This window comes from Hydra vulgaris, chromosome 15, assembly GCF_038396675.1.
Source record: "Hydra vulgaris chromosome 15, alternate assembly HydraT2T_AEP".
Lineage (NCBI taxonomy): Eukaryota > Metazoa > Cnidaria > Hydrozoa > Anthoathecata > Hydridae > Hydra > Hydra vulgaris.
In genome coordinates, this window is record NC_088934.1 from 17,527,805 (window position 1) to 17,555,593 (window position 27,789).

The following is a 27,789-nucleotide window of genomic DNA, read 5'->3' on the forward strand; positions in this document are numbered from 1 at the left end:
TTGTAAATACATTAGAATATCATGCTACTATTTTACATGGATTCCGCATTGAAAAATAAATTAAATTGAAAAACGGCATATTTAAAATTATTTCATAACTATAATTCCTTCTTGACCAGTACTAGTTTTTGGCTTCATACCATGTAGTAAGTGATATTCACGTCTTAAGAATGCATATAGAATATCAGAAAGCAAGAATATCTAAAAACAAAATATAAAAACAGTTTTTATTTAATATTCAACAATTTACTGCAAGTTAATATTATTAACGTTTGGCCCCCTTCAATTTAAAGACATCCATATATTTGTTGTGGTTATTGAGGTGCTCCCAAAAGTGCTTACGGTCATATCACAGAGCACGGGGGAAGTGCATTTAACTAGGAAGTTCATGTCTCCTTCCTTATCAATGTCATTTAATAGGCTAAATCTGGAGTTGGTTCTGAGTCAGAACTCTAACCACAACACCACTGCTGCATATATTTTTAAATTTTGTAACAATAGTGTATGATTTTTAAATTTTGTTACTGTTGTGTATGATTTTTAAATATTTTTAAAATCTGTATTACTTAACTTATCAAATTGCTTAAACAATATATTTTAAATTTTTATATATTACTAAACAAATTTTTTTTGTTTAGTAATACTTTGACCAAACTATGCCAAAATAATGTACAAAAAGTAAAAAAACATGAATTTCTTATGCAAAATAAATACAGGGTAACACTTTAAAACAATAGGAAGTATGTAAAACATCAGAAAATGGTTTTAGGTTTAAAGTATTTTCCAGATATTACTTATTTATTGTTCAAACTAATCCAGTTTTTTTGCTACTTTACTTTTTATAAATTTGAAAAATTTTAAATATCGATTTTTAAACATTTTAAAAACTGGATAAGTGGCATTAAATTATAATAAAGTTATGAATAACAATCGGTTTCAGATGAAAACAAAGAAAAAATTTAAACACTGTCCTTTTTTTAATTTACAGCATTTACACATTTATTGACTGAGTATTTGGACAAGCAATATGTATGTTTAAACAAAAAAGATTTTGTAATACCTAAATAACCTTATCTGAGCTAAACCATAGAGAAATGTAATACCTGGATAAACCCATCTGAGCTAAATCATAACTAAGTTTTAGCACAAATACAAAGTGCATTTAATTATTTTATTATATACTCTATATACATTGTAAATTACTCAAAATAAAACTCTTGTATTTTATCATAAAGTTTGATGAAAATTTTTCACTACTTTTCTTTTTTTTCAAATTACAGGAAATGGCAAAGTACGAGACTATAAAAAATAAATTGTACAAAGTCATTGTTCAGAATCTTGAAATAGAATCAAATGAAATTACAAAGCATTTCATTGGACCTTTAGCCTTAAAACATAGTATATATTGTTGGATCAAACAAGTAAAAGAAACTGGTACATTAAAAAGAAAAATTGCCAACGGTCGTCTAGTAAAAATAGCAGCTAAAAGTAACAACAAAAAACTGAAAAATATGTTCAATCATAGATCAAGACGTTCTCAAAGAGCAGCCTCTATAAAATTTAGATGCTCTTAACCATATGTTAACAAGTTGTTAAAAATGCGTACTAACATCAAGTATAGAAAAAAAATTAAAAAACCACTCCAAACTGAACATTAAAAAAAGCTAGCTCGACCCAAATGCAGACAAATTTTACAGCATTATGAAAATCGTAATTTTTTAATTGATGGTGAATCAACTTGTTTCTCCGCGCAGTGGCCTTATTTGTCAAGGTTCGTGTTTCAGAGCTATAGAGTTGAAAGAGGGTTATAACCAATATTAAGTAGCCTCCTCATCTGTAGTGGCCATCTTGGCCTTGGGGAGGTGAATAACATAAAAAAAAAAAAAAATTTTGATGATGAAACTTTTCATTTAGCATATTGAATTGATGATGAAACTTTTCATTTAGCCATGCTGATCAGCCAGGCAATGACACTTTCTACACCAAAGACTTGAATAAGACACCGGATAATGTTAATATTTTCAAAGAAAAATATCCCCAGTGGCTTGTATGGTTTGCCATATCGCCAAAAGGATTGACAAATCCCTTTTTTTTGAAAATCTGGAAACATGATTAACCAAGACATTTATTGTATAATTCTAAAGAACAAACTCCTTCCGTTTATTAAAAAATTATAGTGCTGATGGTTATGTGATTTGACCTGACTTAGAGTCCACTCATTTTGCTTCCGATAACTAAATTTTTGGAAGACCAGAATATACCTTGTGTTCATCCAATGGAAGATTTTCGGGGAAACTTGAAAATGGAGGTTTAGAAGAACAACTGGATAGCCAAAAATCTTGTTGAGTTGAGAAAAAAAGATAGTTAGATGCCTTGGCAATATGGACTTAAAGTTTGTAAAAAACCATGCTTTATCAGTCAGGAAAAGGTTTGATAAAATAAGGAGGTTTACTAAAATAAGAGACTCTTATTACTTTTTCATTATTATTTTTTTATAATAGACTTAATTGACATTATTATGTATTTGATAGATCTAAAATAAAATTTCTAACATTATTAAATTTCAGTTTAAGTTTGTGCCAAAACTTAGTTATCAACCATTAGAGAAGTGTAATACCTGGATAAACTCACCTGAGCTGAAGCATAGAGAAGAGTAATAGCATAAAAGAAATTTCCATTTCCACTTCCAGCGTATATCCATAGATACCACATACAAGGTGCAAGTGCTGATGCCACAATAAAAATGGTTCCAATAAATAATACATTTCGAGTATCTAAATTTAAAGTAAAAAAAAAAAAAGAATGTCTGCAACTGCAACGTTTCACATAAACTTATGAATCATAAGTTAAAAGAAAACTTACACCGATAAAGGTAACACCAAAATGGCAGCATTGCCATAGGTACAGATAAATCACCAAAATTTGGGTATGATTTAAACAGTGACACAAGTGAAAACAAACTATAGCATATTAATATTGGATATTTTCTAAAAAATAATAACAGAAAATAGAATAATAGAAAATTAAAAATAAATAAAATATTTAAATAACAATAAACATAATATCAGTATAAAGTAATATTAAAAAAATCTTGATAAATACAAAAATTTTTAAATTTATTTTTTTAGAGAAAATATTAAAAAAGATATAACCTGTTTATACTGATATTAAAATATATTTTATTTTATTCTTTATTGTTATTACTTCCTCAAGGCCGGGAAGGCCACTGCAGATGAGGAGGCTACTTAATAGTGGTTATAACCCTCTCTCAACTCTATAACTCCGAAACACAAACCTTGACGAACAAGGCCGCTGCACGGAGAAACAAGTTGAGCGAAGTACTACCAGGGACGTGGTGGGGATTGAACTCAGAACCTCTCGCTTATGAAGCGAGCGCTTTACCACTACACCACTACCGCATGTCTTTATAATGTCTTATATGAACATATTTTATATTGACAAAACATCCATGGTATCTTAAATTTTATTGCTTGTTTAAAATAAAATCTTTTTAATGTCGGTATGAACAGGATGAAAATATTATAATTAATTGAAGGAAGTAATAACATTGTTAAAAAAAATATATATATTTAACTAAAATAATGCCAAAATCACACCTGAAAATTACTGCTATTGGAATCGTAAAAACAAACACACTCATCTGATATACGCACAGAAAAAATAACTTGAAATGATCAAACATTTCCGAGAAAAAATACCAAGTCAAACCCATATTTGGAGTAAGATCGTTAACCATTAGCCTAAAATTTAAAAAGACAAAGTAATTTTAATTGCAATATCAACTCATAATCATTTAGATTTTATTATCTATAAAGCAGAACTATTACACTCTGTAACAATATTTGTCCTTAAATTCAAAGTGTTATATTTCAATTGCTTACATCTAAAAATTGAAAAAAAATGACAACATTTAGCACAAACTTTAATTTTATGACCAAAAATAATCTTTAGTGATACAGAAAATGAAAAACCAAAGACAGTAAAATAATCACTCAAAAAGCTTCAGAAATGAGAAGATTTATGAGTGTACTGTAAATCAATTTCATGAAGTACTTTCTAAATGTAGCCCTCCATCATATTTTTGTTTCAATGCCCGTGATAATGACATTCAAAGTCAAAATCAATATTTTAATGAAAGTGATTGCCTTGCTCCTCTGAGTAAGCTTGCATATTTTATTTGAATATATGGAAATGAGCATCAAGGATATGGACTTTGAGTGACATTCTACATCGAATTTGGTGCAATTCTATATTAAAATCTGAACCAACTCCACATAGTTTTAACCTTGTGATTACTCAGGAAGCAAATAACAACTGCAACAAAACTGTTTTAAGTCGCTCTCTCCATTCTGTTTAGGAGCTTGTGAAAACCATTTTATGAAGAAACATGGCTTCAAGACTCTGTGATCATCTGTGTAAAAATAGATGCCATTCAAAAGGGTTACATAAGATACTAATAGCTTTAAAAACACCTGCCACATGGTTACAAAAACACAAACCTTCTTTCTGAATAGAGAAGGTGAACAATGTTTAGTAATGCTTTCTCTGATTTGTGACTACTTTTTATCCAACAAATTCCGCTGTTTGTTACAACTTTGTAACAAACAACGGAACTTAAAAGAACTTTCTTCTCTTAAGTAGCAGTTGCTTAGGTCCATCAGTTGTTGCCTAATTCACAACGTAAAAAAATGTATATCTCTCTTTCCTCTTCTGTGCCAACCTGTAACATAGCACATATAACAAATTGGATAAATTTGAAGAAAGCAAATTTCACACATTACCTAATACAGAGCATATTATTAATATTGCAACATCTTAAATCATTAAAATTCTACAAAATAAAGCACATCTAGGTAAGAACCAATTATCCATTTTATCTTCAAGAGTTCTCATGCAATATTCATGTGAAGTACGATACCCGGGATTTATTCTGACATGGTATACTTTGGTATTTCACAAACATATCAAATAATGCCTTGTAGGCCCCACACATTTTACAACTTGCTTCTACAGAATACTTTTTCAATCTTGCTTTTATATGTTATTCACACACTTAGCAAAATGTGTCAGCTAGTAGCAAACAACTTCATGATGCTACTCAAATTAAATAATTGCTTTTTAAATATGATTCATTACTCCTTTATTGATCAATAACTTAAATTGAAATGTCTGATGTGCTTTAATACTTTTACGGCTACTTTTGCACAGTTTGTTCCTAAAAGTTTTGTATAAGTAAGTTTCTTAAAAGTTTTAAAGGTTACTCAAAGTTCTAGAGTATTCTGGATAATTCTTGGACATTCGGACAAATTCTTGCAGATTAGGAATATTCTAGAAGAATGCTCAGTATTTAATATGAATAAAGAACTTTCTCAAAAACTCACAAATTACAAAATACAATTGTCCTAGTCACAGAAGCAAAGTTTTTGAAGAATAACAACTATTTTATATTTGTTTTTGGCAAAATGGATTAGAAAAACACACTTTCAACCCAAGGATAAAACAAAAAAAACTTAGTTACAAATTGTTATATTACAATGAAGGTTAAAAAACATGGAGAAAGTAGATACAAAAACTAAAAAAAACAAAAAACAACCCAAATTAACAGGAAACTCATGACAAAAAAAAATATTGTAATAATAAATGTCTTTATTATTACAATACTGAATGCAAAATTTTTGATTGTATTAAAAAATTTTAAAAAACAATTTAATATATTTACAAATTAACATAAGTTTAAATAATTGAGCACTTTGTTAATAAGATTGGCTAATTGAGCACTAAAATGATGAGATTGGTAAATTAAGCATCTTGTTTACTAATTACATTTATTTCATTATTATTTACTAATTACTAGGGCAACCAAAAATAAGTAATAAAAAACAGTTTAAAACATACATTCATAAGAATCATGATATTTTATTCCTCCTTCACAAGCTGATATCCAAAAAAAAAAATTCTGAATTAAAAATTTTGAAACTTCAAGATCTTGTAAAGCTTTACAACTGTATTTTTTTGTGTTTAATTTTCACCAAAATAATCTATGAAACTAGTTTATTAGTTTTTTTTATTAAAACAAGTGATACACAAATATTACACTCAAAATACTGAAAATGTTAATTTGCACCCACCATAAAACATCAATGTAATTCTCACTGGAACTAATTAATACCATTTAAAAAAAAAGAAAAGATTTTAACGAAATTCAATAGTAACTTTCTTCTTCTCGACAGATACCAAAAAATTTCACTAATAAACAAAAAAAGGATATCAAAAGTTCTCTCTCACAAAGCCTTAAGTTATACAAAAAATTAAAATAGCCCATTAAGTTTAATGAAAATCACAGCAAAAAAGTGCTTAAGATCTCCTGCTTCCGTTTTTTAAATAAATTTAGTGTCGCATAATAACGGACAATCTCTTAAGAGCGAGTTTCAAATAAAAATTTAAAAAAAGTAGTAGTCAGACTACAGCAGTATATTTCTCAAAAAATAATGAATTTTTATTCAAGTATATATCTAACAAATATTAATTTTTATCTTTTATGATTGCTTTAATATATTATTGCATAACTAAAACTATTGATATATTTTATTTTATACTATTATTTTTTCTTTAATATTATCATTAAAATATTTTTGTTTCAGTTGCTTATTAATATTATTCATAAAGTAGTATATAAATTAGATAGTGATAATGGTTCTGTTTATTATTATTTTTTTTTATAATTACTGTCACAAATATAAATTATATTAAAATTATTTTTACTATTGTTTTATTATAAGTTATAATTTTTATTATAGTTATTATTTGTAATATTTTCTACATACTATTATTATTATTATAATCGCTATTAATAATATTATCATTACTTATTAGTGCTTTATTTTTTTTTTTGTGCTTTTTTTATTCGCTTATGTTTTTATGTTGATTTTTTGTTTATTTTATTTTAAGTTTTCTCTGTTTTATTTAATTCTTTTAAGGTGTCACTTAACTAGTTTTTAACTATAAAAGTGAAACCTAACCTTATATATATATATAAGTTCATTATTTATTATTTTCATATTTTATGGATAAAAAATGTATAAAAAAATATATACATTGTAATATAAAAAAAAAATTTTTTTCGACTAAAACTTTTGTTACAGTAAATAACAAACATTTCACTTAAATTTCGGAAAAGAAAACCTCGTCTAGCATCTCTAAAAATGGTTTTTTACATAGAGATACATCTTTCCATATCTGAGATGTTATTGGGGCATATTTAAAAGCTAAGGTCTCAGAAATAGTATAATTTTGCATTGAGATGTTCTTTAAAATATCAAAGTCACTGTTTTTTTTTAAATAAATTTTTTTAATTTACTTTTAAATGATTATGCTTTTCCTCTATTCATATTTAAAATTGCCTCAACTGCATCAGTAACAGGTTTGATTTGCCTATAGATAATTTTTATATATAAAGTTTTACATATATAAAAAGATTTATATATAAAATCTTTTTATATATGTAAAGCCTTAAAAAACTAATAATTTAAGAAACCGAGAACCAGAGAAAAAAAACTGTAAGCCAGTTCTTATTGACAAGTCACCTAATAAATATTTTGAGACTTTGATTAAGGCTGCCTTCTTCTCATCCAAAGAATGAAGTATATTTGTAACAACCCTCTTTTTTTTATTTATTTACTTTTATTTTAGGTGCATTTGAAAGAAAGTTCACGCCGCCTTCTTTACCGATGTTATAAAACTTGCCCAGAGTTGAACCACAGATCTGAGGCTTCTGAGGCAAGCGCGCTAACTATTGTGCTATGGCTGCTCTACTTCATTCTTAAAAAATGTTTTCATAATATTTGGAGATTGTAAGCCAAGTATCCCATTTTCTTAATATTAGCTGAGTTAGCAATGCAAGGCCAGGTTGTAAAAATTTGAATATTTCCACTCTTAAAGGAGATTTAAAAAATACTTTCTCTACATTAAATACAAGATGATCAACATTTTGATACATGCTTCACATTAGCTCACATACTCAGTGTAATCCATGAGCAAGACAAGTTACTATATACAGCATCAGAAATAAACAGCAAAATAGTCTTTTGTCAAAGTTATTACCAAAAATCATTTAAGACTCATCAAAAAGGTGTCAATAGTGTTATGATTAGCTGTCAATAGTGTTATGATGAGCTGTCTTAGAATCAACAGAGTTCAATTAAATTTTCGTTCTGCAACTTTTTTGCTCTTGGTGTAATATTCTAATAATAGCATTTGTAATGTATCTCCTAAAAGCATCAATAGTTTCATCAATTGACATCTGCAAATAACGATTGCTAATTTTTTTAAATGGTTTAAATACAAGATTTATACATTTCTTTAACATGAGATGTATGAAGAGTGGATTCAGATGGAACTTTTTGATCTGTATTTTTTTTGTAAGTAACCTTTGAAACACAAAGTCATGAGCCAAACAAGTCAGGAAACACACAAACCATGAGCAAATTGTGAATATTTTATAAATTTGCTTCTCTCCCAAATTAGTACCTGTGTAGAAGTTGTTGCAGACTTAACAACATTCTTCACTCATGTCTTGCACTTAGTAGGTTTTGTTAAAAATAAATGTATTTTTTAGCTGAAACAGATTTATTGCACAAATTGCAAAAAAATATACATATATATCGCTCTTAAAATCAGGATATTTTCTCACATTTGTGTTAAATTAATTGATATGGGTTGTTTTAATTTTGGCTTTCCTAAAAAGTTTTTTTTTTTTGTAATTGCTTTAGTGATTATTTAAATTCTAATGTTTTTTTTTAACCAAATCAAATTTGCACAAATCAAACTAGTAAAAATTCACAGAAAGATTTCAATTATTGTGAAATCGTAAAAAATTTTAAACATTTTTAACAAACCATAACAAACAGAAATTATTAAAAATCTTACAAACCAAAATGCTTATTGATTATTATTGCATAAAATAATTTATTATACTGCTTACTAAATTTATTAAATACTATAAAAAAATGCTGTTGAAAAATATCTTACTTGCTTGAAAATATATATTTTACTAGAAAAATATCTATATTTTTGGCTGCCCTAAATATTATTCTAAAAAAATATTAATTTTAAATATCAAAGATAATAGTGAAGATAAAAAAAGTACTAAGAAAATTTTATTGGATAAGAATTACTAACATAAAACTGTAAACAGAATAAATAAAGTTCCATGTACCATAGACCATGAAAGAGCATTTTAACAAACAAGCAAGAGTAATTACATATCCAAATAAACACTTGCAAGTTGAAATCTTTTTGTATGTAGATATCTAAAAATCAATCAAAGTAATACAGTTACATGATCTAACTAGTTGTGGAAAAAAAAAATTTTTTTAAAAGATATTAATAAATATTTTAAAGAACATTTTTTAAATCTAAAACTGATGGTTTTGATGATTTTATAAAAAAAAATCATCTAAAAATTGTAATAAATCATAAAACTGAGTAGGAATATGACAAGGAATAAATTAGTGAAAATGAAAATATCTTTTGCAACAATAATGTTCTAAAATATACTTCAACATTTTACTTATCATATTTTGCACGTGCAGATATATAGGGTTTTTATTTAACTTTATTTAAATTTACCAACATATACATTTAAAATTTAATATTGCAAAATTTTTAGTCAAGTTTATGAAAACTTTTTCAAAATAGTAAAGACATTATTTATTGCAACAACAAAAAAAAAGTAACCATCATACATTAAAAGCATTTATAACTATAGGCGCCAGAAAAATCACTGGGTAGAATGATAAATATGTAAGAACCGCTGCACAAATACTTCCAATTAGTGACCAGCCTGAAATAAAAGAAAGCATTTTTTTTGAAAAGTAAAAGTTATACATTGAAAAAAATTAAAAAACACTCGGGAATATATCAAAGGTTAACAAATATAATAAAATGTAAATATTTTACATATATAAAAATTTTTTGTATATAAATCTTTTCATATATGCAAAATTTTATATATAAAAATTATCTTAGTTAATAGTTATTTACATCAAATAAAATTATTAATACAAAAATCTTAAACCTTTATTAGTCAAACTAATTCCTACTCTCTTATGTGTGCATATATATTCTTTTTCTCACACACACCAAATATTATAAGTAAATTTTTCAGTAAAATATGCTAAAACATTAAAAATGTGTTATATTTTTGAAGCTTACCTTTTACAAGAGCAAGTAGTAGTAATACACAGAGTAAATTGTTCACTATCAAACTTGATTGGGCAGCACATGTTATTATTGAATAAGGATGAAGTAAATAACTTAAAGAAAAAATTTATATTACTTTTAATTTGCATCATTATCAAATTATGATAAACTGTGCAACCCTTTAAATCCAAATATAGTAATGTATATTTGGATTTAAAGAATATAGGATAGCATATATACTAAAATAAGCTTTTAGTTAATATTTTTGACTATGTTTAACAAGTTTTTTTGTTTTTTTTTAAACATCTTTGCTTCCAACAAGGCGGCAAACAGCCACAAATTAAATTTGGAAGTTACTGAAAGAAAAAAGATGAAGATTGTAGAGCAAGATAACGATTGACAGACAACTTAAAGAATTGCAAATTATATGAATCAGGAAAGCAAGATGAAGGAAGTGAATTTCAAAGAACTGGTGTTCGAGGAAAAAAAGTATTTGTAGAAAAGAGAAAGAGAAGCAACATTACGACGATGTGACAATGGTTGGAGGTTGGCTGCAAGAGCAGGTCCAACTATGTTTACAATGCGTTTTTGCACCTTGTCTAAAAGAGAAAGGGCATCATTAGAAGATCCGCTCCAAATATGGCAACAGTATTCCATACAAGGCCGGATTTGAGATTTATAGAGATAGAGAATAGAATCCGAAGTAAGAAAGTGACGAGCTCGATAAAGAGATGCAACCTTAGCAGATGCTAATTTTGCAACTGATTTAATATATGGTTTTCAAGAAAGATTGGAAGTAAGAGTTAATCCTAGAAGATGAAGAGTAGATGACTCATCGAGTACATCACCGTTCATAAATATAGGAAGATCTAAATTATTGCGATAACGATTGGCTGAAAAAAATTGAGTTTTATCTGAATTAAAGTTCACCAGCCACTGTAAGCCCCATGCTGTAGCAGAAGTGAGATCCTTTTCAAGCTCTAATGCCCCCTCCAAGCAATCAGAGGGTGTTGGTTTCTTATCACGACAAGAATAAATGGTAGTATCATCAGCAAACAATGCCACCTTAGATGTGAGAAGATCTGGAAGATTGTTAATATAAATTAAAAAGAGTATAGGGCCAAGGATAGAACCTTGAGGAACCCTGAAGTTACAGAATAAGAAGAAGAGTGCTGTCCATCGAGGACAACTTTTATACTATGATTGGAAAGGAAGGATTCAATAATCTTAAAGATGATGCCAGATACACCATAAGAAGAAAGCTTATGGAGAAGACCAGCATGCCAAACTTTATCAAAAGCTTTTGAAATATCAAGAGCCATGGCCTTAACCTCTCCACCTTTATCTAATTCACAATAAAACCTATCAGTTATTACTGTTAGCAAATCAGCTGTAGAACGAGAAGATCAAAATCTATATTGATGGTCAGAAAGTAAGTTATCAGATTCAAGATGAGAAATTAAGTGTTTGTTAATTAAAGATTCAAAAACCTTGCTTATGATAGGAAGAAGACTAATGGGACGGTAGTTAGACAAATCAGATCGCTCTCCAGAATTTTTGAAGATAGGGATAACAGATGCCGCTTCCCAGCAGGCTGTAAAAGACTCTGATAAGCACTTGTTGAATAGTTTTGAGAGTATAGACGACAGCTCCGGAGAACACTTCTGCAAGACAATAACAGGTATGTTGTCCGGGCCACAAGCTGTAGAAGAGTCTAGGCAGGAAATCACTTTAGATACAGAAGCTGGAGTGATATGAATGTCAAGCAATGGATCAACCTGTTTGTTGGCAATATCAGGTAGAACGCAACTAGTGGAATCAAGAGATGATATTGATGAAAAGTTTTTAGCAAACAATTCAGCTTTATCATTAGGTGAGGTGACAAAGTCTGAACCATATAAGAGAGGTGGAATTAAAAATTTGCCCTTATTATTGATATTATTAAAGATTCTCCAGAAGTCACGAGAGCCTAATTTTTGAGATGAGATACGAGATTTCATGACCTGAGAATAGCGGGTTTTGGCGTTAGACAGAACCTTTTTACAATTGTTTCTAGCAGCAATAAACAGACATCTGTTTTCTGGAGAATTGTTTTGCTGATAAATATGGAAGTAACGGTTTTGATTGGCAATCACAGCAGCACAGTGTGAGGAAAACCATGGAGGAGAGTGAGGCTTGACCTGGAATCGTCAAGAGAGAACAAAAGATTCAATGCCAGCCTGAATCCACGATTCAGTTATGTAAGAAGCACATTTGTCGACAGGAAGAAAAAAGACTTCTACCCAAGGGCCATCACGAAGAAAATCACGGAAGTACTCTGTTTAATAAATACTCCACCATACAGAGTGCCACATTGATATTGCAATTGCATAAATCACCTTTCTGTGTTTTTAGAAAACTAGTGACTTACACATAACTCAAAATATCTAAATACATCAAAACAATTTCTTTTAATAAATGTTTTGGTTTGGTTTATGATTAATAAATGGTTCATGATTTGGTCCAATAGCAAATACTCCTTTAAAAGATAGTTTAATCAACCAAGACTGCTTGTTACACTAAAAGACAATTTCGCAACTTTTTTAAGTTTTTTTTCTAAATTCTCAAAGCAACATTTTCTTTTATCTTAAATAAGAAAAATAAGATTTCCAAAACAACAATGTGACATAATCACTGTTAACTTCAATGTAACCACTGAAAGAATAAAACAAACTTTTTCATAATTTTATCATTTAAAAAGTTATAAAAAATTGTGGTTCGTTTTGAAACTTTTTAAATATATAAAAAATATTACAAAATGAAACTTGCTCTACTTTAATACACAACTTTTATTATGGCGAAAGACTATATAAATTTGAAATAATAAACTCACACAGACATAGCAACAAATGCAGTATTTTTCAGCTGGTCTTTGTTTAAAATCAATACTGCTGCATCCTCAGCATAATTCTTCTTTTCTTTTTCCTGCATCACTAGCTGTTTTGAAAAAGAAAATTACAAAAATGAAAATTGAAGTAAAAAAGTAAATTTTAAGATAGCAAGCATAAAAAAAACCCAGCATTTATTAGTTGATGTCAGCACATCAATAACATTTAATCAAAGTAATGAAACAATAACATTTAATCAAAGTAAAAAAGATTCAATAACAATTGATCGAAATAAAAAAGTGTTTAATAAAATCTAAAGTAACAATGCACACAATAACACAGTAGACCACCACTATAACAATGCACACAATAACACAGTAAACCACTATAACAAACAGGGATGCAGAGTCCCAAAAAAGATTTTAGATTTGAAAGTCACAAAAAAATATTAATCCTGGTTTTTGGTATTAAGGAGTTTCAGAAATGTAAAGAAGCTTGTGGACAATTTTTAGGATAAAATTTAAGACTTCCAGGTTTGATGACCAATATTTTAAAATTTAAGACTTCCAGTTTGATTAACCAATATTTGAACCTAGAGTTCTTATGAGAAAAATGGCAACAAGGACTCCAAGAATCTGTGATTCCAGGCTTAAAAACAATAAGCTCGGAGTCATTAAAACTCATGACTTTTTTTCATCCAACATTTTTGGAGCTTTTGAACATCAGAGACCAGAAAGAGATTGAAAGCTGGAGTCATTTAAGGAGTCCGCATACCTGATAACAAAGCATTTAATAATAGTTAATAAAAACAAAAAAACATTTAATAATAATCAAAGTATCAGTCTTTAATAACAGATAATAAAAATAACAAACTCAGAATTAGAAAAATACTAATACTGTAATAACACAAAACCGTTATATTAATTTTAATATGTAGTATATATATATTTTTAAATATTAGTCTAAAATATTATTGTTTTGTAAAGTTAAATTTGGATTTATAATTTGTAAGGTTATTATAACTTCCAGAAGTTTATGTTATTATAAATGACAGAAATACTATAAAACCATAAACTAAAACAAAATATAGTTTTAATACTATTTAAAATATAAACTGTTTTGATTTAACCTGGTGAATTTATAATAAGTTGATAGTAAATATATGTTACTATATAAACAATTGTATGTTTTTAACAATAGAAATTAGATAATAGACAACTATTTTGTAACTATAAATATTAATAGCTAGTATATGATCTAGTTGTATAACATACTAGTTAATTTAATGTAACTATATATGTAAAAGATAGTATTTTATGTGTTAAATGTCATATGTTATAACATAGTACTTATATTTAAATCTAGCAATTTTTATTTATTAAAAAAACTTCAAAACTTTACCTGAGTTATAACAAAATTTTTTCCTACTAAGCACATAACAATCCCAGTTAAAAGATCTGCAGCCTAAGAAATTGATATATATATATATATATATATATATATATATATATATATATATATATATATATATATATATATATATATATATATATATATATATATATATATATATATATATATATATATATATATATATATATATATATATATATATATATATGTATAAAACATTGTTTAAGCCATAGCGAGTGTGCAGAAGCTAAAGCACATTCTTGCCCCTAAACTTACCTTGGTGGGTTTACACAAGCAATTTAAGACTCTTGCAAAAGTACAAATTTTTCAAAAAAATCAATCAATTATTCTTTTCTTAGATACTAATCTTTTAAAATTAAAATTGATGAAAGTCACAGTGCAAATTACATCAGATTATACTAAGGTGCAATACAAAATGGTGTAATAACCTGATGACTATATAATCAAAGATGTTATTCAATTAATTTAGATGTTCACATTTTTATATTATACATGTAAAAAAAATTCAAACAATTGAGATATAAAGTTATAAAAGAAATTATAAAAAAAGAAAACCTAACTTTTTATTTCAAATAGGGACAAACAGTGTATGCACTGCATAATCTTTGTTTAAAGAAAAATTCCTGTTTGAAGAAAGATCCCTGTTTGAGAAAAAAAAAACACTTTCTACATGCAGAAATTGTTTTTTTTTTCTCCTATGAAATCCTATTTGTGAAATATCTTGAGACATCATTATAATGGTAACATTATTACCCTACAATCAGCAAAACTTATTAAATTACATTACTTTAATTAAATACTTTATATAAGAAACACATTATCATAATCAAAATGCATTATGATCTAAAATGTAACTTAAAACTGTCATCTACAGAAATAAGCAATAATAAACTGCAAAGTTCTTATAAAAGCCTTTGTTATTGAAAGGAATTTATAAAAAAAAAGGCCAATGACTGCTTTGAGAAGATAGAAATTAATATTTTAATAGTTTTAGTTATATTGAATTAACTGGTTTTTCCTTTTCATAAATAAGTTACCTTCACTGTTTCAACCTAAGCTTTTCCTTAACTACATTAAAATGTATCATCAAATGTGTGACCAATGCCTTAAGAAGATGTGGTGTAATTAATAAAATTTACCATCTTTACCAAAAAATTTTTTCTGGTGCCGAGCAAGCAATTTGTTTTTTGTATAGCATTTCTCATTTTGATTTCAAACATGTAACTCTTTTTTTACCATCAGGTCAAGTTGTAAAGATATTTAGGTTCAAATCTTAAGTATTTAGGGTAAAGTCCCTAATATTGTCGAAAAAAAAGTTATTCAAAAGTATGTCAACCTGGGTCTCAAAAGAAGCGTATTTTCATAGAGATTTTAGAAAACATAAATATTTTTCCTTAAAATTCATAGACAAAAAAATTATGTGAAAAAATGCTAAAGACTCTTAAAAAAAAGTCAAAAGAATGTTATTCACCAAAAATACACAAAATACTTATTTTTATTACAAATGAATAATATTTTTAAAATCTTTATGAAAATACGCTTCTTTTGAGACCCAGGTTGACATACTTTTGAATAACTTTTTTTTCGACAATATTAGGGACTTTACCCTAAATACTTAAGATTTGAACCTAAATATCTTTACAACTTGACCTGATGGTAAAAAAAGAGTTGTATATTTGAAATCAAAATGAGAAATGCTATACAAAAAACAAATTGTTTGCTCGGCACCAGAAAAAAAAAAATTTTTTTGTTGACCTGTGTTATTAAAGGTATTTTTACTAGAATCTGTATTTATATATTTAAATGGTAATTTTATTTTTGGATATTTTCACTGCTAAATAAGATTTCATATTTATAATTTATCATAAACTATTCTTGTATTTATTATCTATTCAAGAGTGCAAGAACTGAGAATTCTAAACTTTTTGACTAATTGTGCAATTCTTCAATTTTATGTAAACCCAAAGTCTGATTACTCATCAAAAACTAATACATTCTCTTTTTAGGGTGCTTTTGTTAAGTAAAATTTTCCATTGAATGAGCAAACTTTTTATGAATAAACACTTTATTCTCGCCAAGGCTTTTATATATATATATACAGGGGTTGAAACAAGTGTCGGACATCAGCGCCCCCAGACTGTTATTAAAACCTGATTTACGGAGGCAACCAACCATTGTTCATTTTTACTGCAAAAATGAGCAATGGTTTATTGCCCTCATCTAGCAGGTCTCAAGAATGGTCTTAGGGGTGGCATTGTCCAACACTTATTTCAACCCCTGTGTGTGTGTGTGTTTATACACACACGCATATATATATATATATATATATATATATATATATATATATATATATATATATATATATATATATATATATATATATATATATATATATATATATATATATATATATATAGTGTTAGAATGCTATATGATATTCCAAAAAACATAGAAATTGCAATAAAATTTTTTTTTTTTAAATATGTTTCATAGTGGTTTTTTTTTTAATATCAAAATTTATGAAACAAAACTTACAATAAATAAATATGGTACATATGTACTTGGAAAACTGCTGAAAAACTTTATCATCAAAGGCGGCTAATAAAAAAAACAAAACAAAAAGTTAAACTCAGTTTAAATAATGATAGTTAATAAAGAAACAATAAAAAATTCATAAATAATAATTATATTATATAAAAATCATTATAAATGTTAGATATATAACTTCTGTAAGTAAAAGCACTTATTAAGTAAAAGGAGTTTACACGGAGTTATAATGATGTTAAATTATGTTCATATATCAGTTGTTGTACATGTTGCTTGTTATACTAAATCTTGTTTCTTACCTCAGATATTAGGATCTAGAGACTTTTGATAGGTCTTTAACAGTGTCATTAACTAAAGTAAGTTCAACATTTAATCTCTAATTTATGAGTCTGACTTTTTACTTTTCCCCAGAATAAGTCAGAGTTTTTTGCAAAGAAATTTTACTCTAATTTAACTCTTGAATCTAATGGCCACACTCTTCCTGCCAGTTAAACAATTAACCCATTGTTAAACATTAAAATCACAATGGCTTCTAATGCTAAATTTAATTCTCAATTGAACACTTTTACAGTTTATGCTCCAGACAAGATTTCAATCATAGTCTTAAAAAAGTATTCTCCAGAATTCTCTTCAATTTTTGCTAAACTTTTAAAAAGTGCTGATTAAGTGGTTCCAATTTTTTAAAACTATAAAAAATACTTTGACCTCTCTAACTATTCTACAATTAGTCTTCATTCTGTTATTAGTTTCTTTATATGAAGTTTTTGAGATAAATAAATTATTTTTTTCTAACTGCAGAATTAAAGTTATTCTTGAAAGCCAACTTTATTTTAAGTAACTTTAAGGGTACCACAAAGTTCTATGTTTTCTCCTGTAATGTTTCTTATCTACAATAACAATCTTCATGAAAATTTTACATCTAAAGTATTTCTATTAGCTAAGGACTCCACTTGTTGCCCCTGCTAAATCTTATTTTGCCCAGGGTGCTTTCTATCAGAAAAGAATTAAACAGTTTCAATTTTATTTCAGTTTTTATTTAATTTCAGTTTTCAATTTTAGGTTATCATATATTGTACTTCGAGCAAACTCTTCCTTTTCAAAATGATCTATGAATTCCTTTTTTTTATATTAGGTTTATTTACAAAAAACATTTTGAATTGCTTTTGAACAGATTCTTGTTCAGCTACATTAAACCTCATTTTAAATAATTGTGTTTAAATAATAAAGTTTATACTTTATAGAACATTTATGCCTATGCATAAACACAGGAATCAGAATAATTAACATAAATATATATGCAGTAAATCACAAAAATAAATTATTATGCTCAAATAATTAAATTCAGATTTGTCCGATAACTCCCGCATCAATCGCTATGTTTTGTTTTTATTCAAAAAGCAATTAAAACCACTGCAATTTTAGGACTTTAAACTAGGTAATTTCAATGAAAAACACTGGGTAATTTGAGCATGCTTATATTACACAAAAATGGCATCTTTAAATAAATTCAAAACTAAATGTTTCTTTCTATACATTGTTTTTCAAACAAAAATGAAACAGATTTCTAGCTAACATATTTTTCTTCATGAAAAATTAAACTTAATTATTTTAGCATCAAAATTTCACGCCACAGATTTACCTATGCATGGTGATAATATTTCAACAACGCAAAAAATTTAATCGCATTTTAATTAGATGAGACCTGCTAATTACTGCATATATATTTATGCTAATTATTCTGATTCCTGTTATCACCACATAAAGTCGATTTAAAAAATACAAAGCAACTTTAACTTCACTGCTTACATCTTAGAAATCTTTTAGTATGCTCATATTACTAAGGTGCTCATGTTACCCTTATCTACCCTATTTATAACAAAATACTAAAAAGTGGAGTTAAAAAATTATGAAAAATAAAAGTATGATCAAAAAAGGGACACCAAATTTTTATTAACAATATAATGATATGTATGAAAATATATGAAAAAAACAACAAAAAACTAATAAATATCTATTTATTAAACAATTTATACTATTTATTGTTTTATTTCGTATCATCTGATTTTTACATATAGGGGACATCCATAAAAAGGATACGCAGTAAAACTATTTTAGGACCCCCTCCCCTTCCCTCCCCGTTTGCACCTGATGCTTTCAACAATAACCACCCCCCCATGCGTACATACACCTTATTTATTAAAAAACAAACCTCCCACCCTTCTCCAAGGCATAAATTTTTCAAAACATTAAAAAAAAAAAACTTTTAATAAATTCAACATTTCTCTGTTCCATAACATAATATTGATTTTTTAAACTCATGTTATAAAAAAGAAATCAAGTTTTTGTAGAGATATTGAATGAGAGATTGAGTCAAATTCTATACGTCTTTAATACTCCCTTCCCTCCCTTGTAGGCATTTGTACATTTTTGGGTAACACCTTCTGCAATACCTGCATATGCACTTTATGGAAGATCCCTAAGCACAACAAATTTTACTGGAATTCTCATGCAAATTCCTTCTTTTTTTTAACAATTAGTACTATTCATTAAGCAAGTAACACTATTTGTTAAATGAATAATATTATTCGTTAAACAAAAAGTATTACCTGTTTAACAAAATTACTGTTCGTTAAGCAAATAGTACTATTCATTACTATTAAGCAAATAATACTATTAGTAATATTCGCCATTCTAACTTCACCAATACTTACATGACCCAAAAAGACAAGTTTTATGTTATTTTAGGTCAAATTTCGACAATAACAAAAAAATTGAAAAAATCTAGATGCATTAATTAATAATATATCTAGATATTGTTCAACTTCTTCTAAAATTCCGTCCATAATAGCTATATACAGATCATCAAGCTCTATATAAAGTTCACTACTCATTTTTACAACCCGAGCAGGGGAATCAGGCCAATTGTCAAAGTTCAAGTTAAAACAGCAAAAAAATTAGAAAGGGATTGTGCTCCCAAACTATGTATTTCTTATGACTATGGATAAAATAAGTTTCACATGTGCACCAGATATCAAACTCTGTTAAGTCATATGTGGTATGATTTAGAATTACATGGCAATTTATATTTGTTATACATGGAGTAGAACAATAATTTCTTAAACCAATTGTTTTGAACTAAGAATACTTAAGGCATTCAGATTAAACAGTTAAATGGATAAATAAATTATATAAACAAAAATTTAATCGAAAATATATTTGTTGTATGGACAAAACTCTTTTATTTTAAAATCAATTAGCTATTAATCATCTTTTCTACTTACAACTACATCTCATGGAAGGCGCAATAAATAAATAAAAAATAGAAAAAAACAGCTTATCTAGAATTATTTGAAACATTTGTAGATGATGATAGGTAATCACAGTGAACTTAAATATCATATTTCATAATGTAGGTTCTTTCTACAAAGACTTGCAAGCAATAGATTTTTTTAGCAAACAAGTTGGGGAAGCTTTTCCAACATATTTGGAATTCCCTGCTTAGAAGATATAGAAATAGAAGCAATTTCCTACTCATGAGGAAAATCAATTTACTTTTTTTATTAAGTAAATTATTTCTTAATGCAATATAAGATCTCCCTCCACACCCCCATCCTTAAAAACTAATCTATATATATTAGGTTTTCTTAAAATAATATAAACTTAAAATGAATACCTGATGGCATATATCACCACTATATGGAGAAATCCCATAATTAGATAAAGCAATACACTCTCTTGCTAATAAAATAAAAACCAAATTAAAAAAAAAAAAAACAGATTAAAAAAACACAAAAAACAAATAAAAAACACATATAAAAAAACAGATAAAAAAAAACACATAAAAAAACAAAAACAAATACAAAACACATAAAAAACAGATTTTTAAAAACATTTATGCTTAAATACAACTTAATTCTTCAAATCATAATGAAAAGTTTGTTTAGTACCAGAAAGCACTATAAAATCTTTTGCAAATTGTTATACATAGCTAACTTCATCAAACGATCTTAGACTTTTAATCAAGAAAAAGGTCAAAGAAAATCTCCAACATGTACCCTGAATATTTTTTGTGACATTTAAAATTCCACCTACCCCTCCCCCATTCCATTAAAAAAATATTTAAATAAGTAAATAAACATAAGAAAAGTTGATAACAGTTATTAAATAAATATGTATATAAATTTATAAATCAATTGACAAATAAAAACATTTTTATTAGTATTTAATGCTCTAACTGGGCCAATAAGCATGCTGCAAAGCAAACTGTGTCAATTGATTTGATTTTGGCTTGTCTAAAAGTTGAAACTTTCTTCAAAAGAAGTGTTGTTATCGACTTCGACTAAATCGACTAAAAGTCAACTAGTCGAAAGTCAAAGTTAGTCGACTTTAAAAAATTTGATTTGAAAAAAAGTTGATTTAATCGACTATAGACTTCCTACTAATTGACTAAAAGTCGATTTAGTCGAGTTAAAATCGTAAAATCCTTATATCTTTTTATTCAATTTAACTTTTCAATCTTTAGTTTTTGTTTGTTCAATTAATAACAATAATATGTACTATTATAACTATTACCAAGTTTTTTGTTTACTCTCCAGGGCTGCTCCAAGCTGGCTCGGGGCCCCTAAACTAAATTGTGAAGCTCTAAAATCCAAATGCCATCTAAACAATCACATTGTAAATATAATTGTAATGACTTTTTGATATATAGCCACTGTGTCAAGAAATGATTTTCAATTCGAACCTCTGTACCCGAGAAAAACCTTTAGAAGTATGATAGTACAAGTATTTAGGAGTACATTAGAGTTGGAAATCTTTCATCATCCTTCGTGAAAGAAAAATTGATTTGAATTTTGATTTTATTACTCTGACCAAACAAGTTACATTTTCTAATGAAAACCTTTGAAACTTGTTCTAACATATTTATTCTATAAATAAGCAGTGTACTTATGACTTAGAAACAACAACAAATAAAAAAGCATTCAATCTCTTCAGAAAATTTAAAAAAATCAGATTCTAGCTTAACAGATCAAGCAACTTAAAAAAAAGGATTACTCTTATTAAATAAAGTTCTTGAAAATTGATGTTGAAGGGTAATTTCTTACATATCATATGTTATAATGCAGTATTCTCTACAAAGAAGTTAAAAAGAATGTTCTAACCAACCAAACAGTTTAGAAGATTCTTAGGATAGTCTAGATTTCTGGGCCTTTTGAACCATTGCCAGTGATGGTTGAAATTATGATGGAGTGATTCTGCTGTTTGCTCTTTATATATACTCAGTAAGTGGTTGTGGCAATCAATAAACTGAGTCACATGAAAAAAAAGCATGCGCTTTGGGAGTGACACTCGTGTTTGGAAGCTTGAGGTAGGAATCCTTGAATTCTTCAATGAAGATGCAATAGTTGTCTTGAGGAACATTTCCTATGGAGGCATGAACAACTGCATTAAATTTTCTGAATGTGTCAATGAATAGAAATGCTAAAAAACAAGTATGCTTTTCTGCAATTTGTTGAAGCAAGTCAACATTTCGTAAAAGCTTTCTGCACTCATTGCCTGCAAATTAACCTCCATGAAAAGATTGTTGTTCGTCATTTTTGGCCACTCTGGTAAATTTTTCCACTCCAGACACAGACTCTTGAAGAGGCGGTTAAAAACACCAAGAGGCAAGTGAAGTTCCATCGGTGGAATGAAGTCCAAGATGAGTGTTCCTGGCTTTTTTTTCCGGGGTACCTGCTGCTTGGAAGCCTATATAATCAGTTTGAATGGAGCCAAATTTTCGGAGCTTACCACTCTGATAAGATTCTTTGACTTAATGTCACACCAGGTACAAGAGTGAGACTGCAAACCACAAATGTTTGCAAGCTTCATGTCACATGAAAACACAAAAGGCAATCTCTTAAGGCTCAATTTGTCTATGATCTGTTTTACATTGTCATAATTTTCAGAGTGGTTTCCTGCAATAGCCACCAGAAGTTGATGCTTCACTCCTGAGTCCTTGAAGTGATGTTTCTTAGTTGGGGGAGAAGAATTTGGTTCTAAGTCAAGAACCCCTAAAGACATTTTCAGAAACCCCCCATCCTCCATCAATTCCCACTTTGATAAGTTCATTTGACTGAGGACCTTGATCTGAACTTAAGTGTTTCTTAGAGCTTCAACATCTTTGCAGTACACCAATAGACGTTGGGATTATTTTCCAATAGACAATGTAGCTGCTGAAAAAAGTTCTCATTGTCTTGATGGCCCTGGAAAAAAAGTTGACATCAACATAACACAGTTTCTCATATTATAAAGTTTTCTTGTTGTAATTAAAGTCACTAAAACAAAAGCATATTAAGCATATGACTAAAAGAAAATATTTTTCACCTGGAGTAACTGGAAGATGCCTTCCTATTCCTTGACTAAGACACAGTGCCATGGGGTGAACCTTGTTAGCTATAATAGAAGCAGCTTCTCTTTCTGCTGCGTTTATGTTTTGCTGCAACTTTAAGCAAGTTCTGTCAAAGCATTCCTTTTGTACAATTATGTGGAATTCCTCTTCAAATCAGTGAAAAGTATGCTGAACAACATTTCTCAACAGCTGCCTCTTCTTTTAGTTGACTGGTCTTGTTTGTTGTTCCACTCGGCGGAGGGCTTCAAAACTTGGCTTTTCTCACATAACAAATCATGCAATCAAATGATGATTCTCTTGTTGCAGTACGAATCTTTATGTTTTTGTAGTCAAGCAGTCAGGGAAGTTGAATATCTTCACCATTGTCTCTTTTTCTAAAGTCTACTTGACAGTTTTCACAGATACCAATTGGGACTCTTTGATCTTCAAAGTTAATAGGTTGACCAAAAACTTCTTGACAGCGTTGAACCATAAAATCAGTCAGTTGCCCATTAGCTTTTTGCAAACAGAGAACAGACAATTTATCTGTTGTCATCATGAGTTTTCGCTTGATTCGGCATTTTAAATAGTTTTGCACTTGTATTTTGCTCAAAAGGCACAATGAAACCAACCCTCGGAATTAGGAAAAATGAGGTCGGCAATAACCGACCTCAATCATTTTGAGACCTCAATCAAATTGCCGACCTCAATCATTTTGAGGTCAGCAAAAATTATTTGATACAAAGATCAAACCATAAAACATAAATTTGCCGACCTCAAATACTTTCAGGTTGGCAGTTAGGCCAGCATTGCCGAATGCTGACCCTAATTCCAAGGATTGATGAAACTGTTTGCAGACCTTTCCTGGAATTTTAAAATCAAAGGGCCTAGGAACTCTTACTTAAACAAGTTGCTTATCTTTATTAGTACCTTATGTGACAAAAATATATAATTTTTATATAAAAAATGTTTTATAACATTTGATTAATAATTTTGTCAATAAGCCTAAAAATCAAATTTTCAAACCCATTTTTCTTTCATGGACAATGATCAAAGATTTTATTATCCATTATTATTTAAATAAAATCATATAAGAAAATAGAAAGGAAATATAAACTATTTTATTTTTGTTACTATTTATTTCAATTATTCAGGGATGCAGAGTCCCAAAAGGACTCCGGCTTTATATCTTTACTTTTTCCAAGCCTGTAGTGTCCAGAAGCTCTAAACATGTTTGTTGACTTATTATGTGCTATAATAAAAAAATTCATGAGATTTAATGACTTGAAACTTATTGTTTGTAAGCCCGGAGTCCTGGAGTCCCAGAGTCCTTGCCGCCATTATACCTAAGGACTCCGGGCTCAAAAAATGATTGTTCCTCTAACCTAAAAGTCTTAATTTTTTTCCTATTAGTAGTCCATAAACTTATTTACACTTTTAGAGCACCTGAATACCAAAAACTAGGATAAAGTAATCTTTTTGTAACTTTCAAATCTGGAGTCCTTTTTGGAACTCCGCATCCCTGCAATTATTTCTATATTTCGACTAAATCGACTTATAGAAATATATTACTTATATAAAATGTATTAGTCCACTTTAGAAAACATATTAGTCAATTTAGTCGAAGATCGAATTATTTAATAGTCATGACAACACTAAGCAAAAGAGTTTATTGAAGTTGAGTTCCATAAATTTGCAAATCTGTATTTATGTTACTAATTATTTTGTATAGCTCTAATAATATATACACAATGTTTAGCATTGATTAAAGAAATATCATCTTAAATCAAACTAATAACTCATATCTTCTAAAGTCTGATTCTAACAGAAATTTATTTAAATGAAACATTTGTTGTCTAACAATTCTTTTTGGAAGTTCCTTTGAAGTTCAAGTTAATGGGATTTAACAGTATTAATATAAAATTTTAAAAAATGTTAAAAAGCAAATAAATAGTTAATAAAATTATAAAACAATTTACAAATATTAAACAAAAACAGGATTTTTTTATCTTTATCATGTAACAACACAACATATTGTCTAAATTACACTAAAATGCTAATAATCAACAACATAACTTTTCCGTAAATTTATGATTTTAGCTTCTTATTACTCTATTATAAAATAGTTTTCTTGTTTATTGTAAATTGTTTTCTCATATTTTTACAATTAAATCTGTAGCTTTCGGAAGTAAAAAATTTGACTGTCATGTTTATACAATTATTTTTGTCCACCCTTACTCAATCTATAAAAAAATTGATTTACATATATGCCAGTATACTTTATATCAAAATGTTTTTTAAAACAGTTGAAAATGGAGTTCTATAAAGTTCTGTCCTTGAAATTCTTTTGATTTTGATATTTTATAAATAATCTACCAGATAAAGAAATTTTATTAACCTAGATGCAGATGATCTGCATATAGTTTCTAAGTCAAATGAAAATACAAAAAACAATTAGAAATCACCGATATGAAATGGCCAAATGTTTGAAAAAATATAACTATAAAAAAACATAAAATTGTATATTTAAGTTAATAAAATCATATCTTTGGAACATTGGAAGTAGAACATGATATAGGAGTTATGATTTAAAATTCAGTCATATTTAAAACTGCCTTGTCAAATTGATGGAGCTGTACATCAAACAAAATGATCTTATCATAAGAGCAACCAAATATTTTGATTTATTTAATGTCAAAAAATTATATACAACTTTTGTAAGACCAGCATTATTAAATGCCAAATGAAAACAGATCAATCATAAGCTAAACAATGTTACAAGATTGTTATTTTGGGGCAACCTTTGACCAGTTATAACTTTTTGAACTTGTAATTACCCAACATCACTTTCTTTTTTGTTTTGTGTATAAATTATTTTCACTGAAAGATTTATTTAGTTACACTAATTTAAAAAAAGTTATCAGAAAATTAAATTTTAATTAAAGTTAGCAACTGTTGTAATTTGTATCCTAATGCTAAAATTATGGACATTATAAAGTATTTTTTTTATCTTCAATTACCCACAAAAGAACCATCTTAGAAAAATCCAAGAAATTTGAACTATAATCTCGTAAGCCTAGGTTAGACAGAAAAATAAAAATTAAAATTGCTAGGTGTATCAATTGCCATGGTCTCTTAAACAACCTATCTAGAGTTTCAACAAAAAAAAATTACAAAGAAATTTATGTGATCTTTCCTACACTGTAAAACATTACAAAATAAAACGAATATTTATTATTCAAAGTGTAAGCTAACTCTAACTGACTAATAAGTACACTCATGAACAAATGTAAAATGTCCCCTAGAAACCTCTTCCAAGCCTTTAGCTTCATTTATTAGTATAGGTTTATCCTCAGCATAAATTAGTTCACCCTCACATTTTTTCTCCAGCCACCCTGCCACATAGGCAGCAGAGCTCTCTATGTGGCAGGGTGAAATTTTTTGATGTTCCTTTTCTTAGAAAAGAAACCAATTGTTCTTTTGTCAAGACATAACTTTTGACAGTTCATATTTAAACACTTTTAGTATAAAAATTAACTCACTACGAAACCACGAGGTTAATGGGCTTGACACTTCTACTCTTCTGATTAAAAATTCATTTAATCCAGAATAAACCAACATCAATCGCAAGAATAAAGCAAAAAATAATACAAACAGAAATTTTAACATTTTCCTCTAATTTTTGTTGTTTTTTACATCATATTCATAAATATATATTTGTTATGACTACGATTACATAAAATTTAATTAACTTGTTTTAGAATAATTTTTTTCAAGTCGGTTTTTTGACATTATTTAAGCGGGTTTTTTATTATTAATTTTTTTCGTCAAAATCTTCGCTGTAAGAAAAACTTCTCTTTTTTTTCTTTTTTCGCCGTTATCTGCAAAAATCTTAAGGCGTAAGACCTCAAATAATTTTTTATTCAAGAAATATATTATACAAAAAGTAAATTATATCCTGAGAAACAATTATATAACAGGATTTTAAATAATACAAAATAACATGGTTAAAAATACAAAATAACTCCAATTTAAACAACCCCCTCAAATTGAGGGGGGTTTAAATTTCATATGGTCATAATTTTTGAACGCTGAGAGATAATACTATGAAACTTAAAAATTATCGATGAATATAAGTCTAATTGAGAAAAATACAAAAAATATTTTATCAACTTGTTGCTCTCACGTTTGGGGTAGGTGTTTTTGGGGCTTTTTTGTTCCCAGCCTCCAATCATCGCAATTTTTTGCAAACCCTCATTACTTGACATAAGTATAAACATATAAATGTTTGGAGTTAGCTCCATGTCTGGAAGTTAGTTATCTCAAAGATCAAAAAGTGCTGGATCCGCCACT

At 27.9% G+C, this 27,789-nt stretch overlaps 1 protein-coding gene across 1 annotated transcript; it reads right to left on the reverse strand.

Moving 5' to 3' along the window:
- On the reverse strand, window positions 1-27,291 carry LOC136072155 (phosphatidylinositol glycan anchor biosynthesis class U protein-like). The gene is made up of 12 exons (XM_065820812.1): window positions 26,979-27,291; window positions 20,743-20,807; window positions 17,058-17,120; window positions 14,490-14,552; window positions 13,094-13,197; window positions 10,234-10,334; window positions 9,765-9,862; window positions 9,199-9,329; window positions 3,618-3,761; window positions 2,863-2,987; window positions 2,632-2,774; window positions 1-201 (listed from the first exon to the last, which is right to left on the reverse strand). The coding sequence occupies exons 1-12, from the start codon at window positions 27,103-27,105 to the stop codon at window positions 88-90; spliced, it is 1,278 nt and encodes a 425-aa protein (XP_065676884.1). The 5' UTR covers window positions 27,106-27,291; the 3' UTR covers window positions 1-87.
- Between the last annotated feature and the right edge of the window lie 498 nt (window positions 27,292-27,789).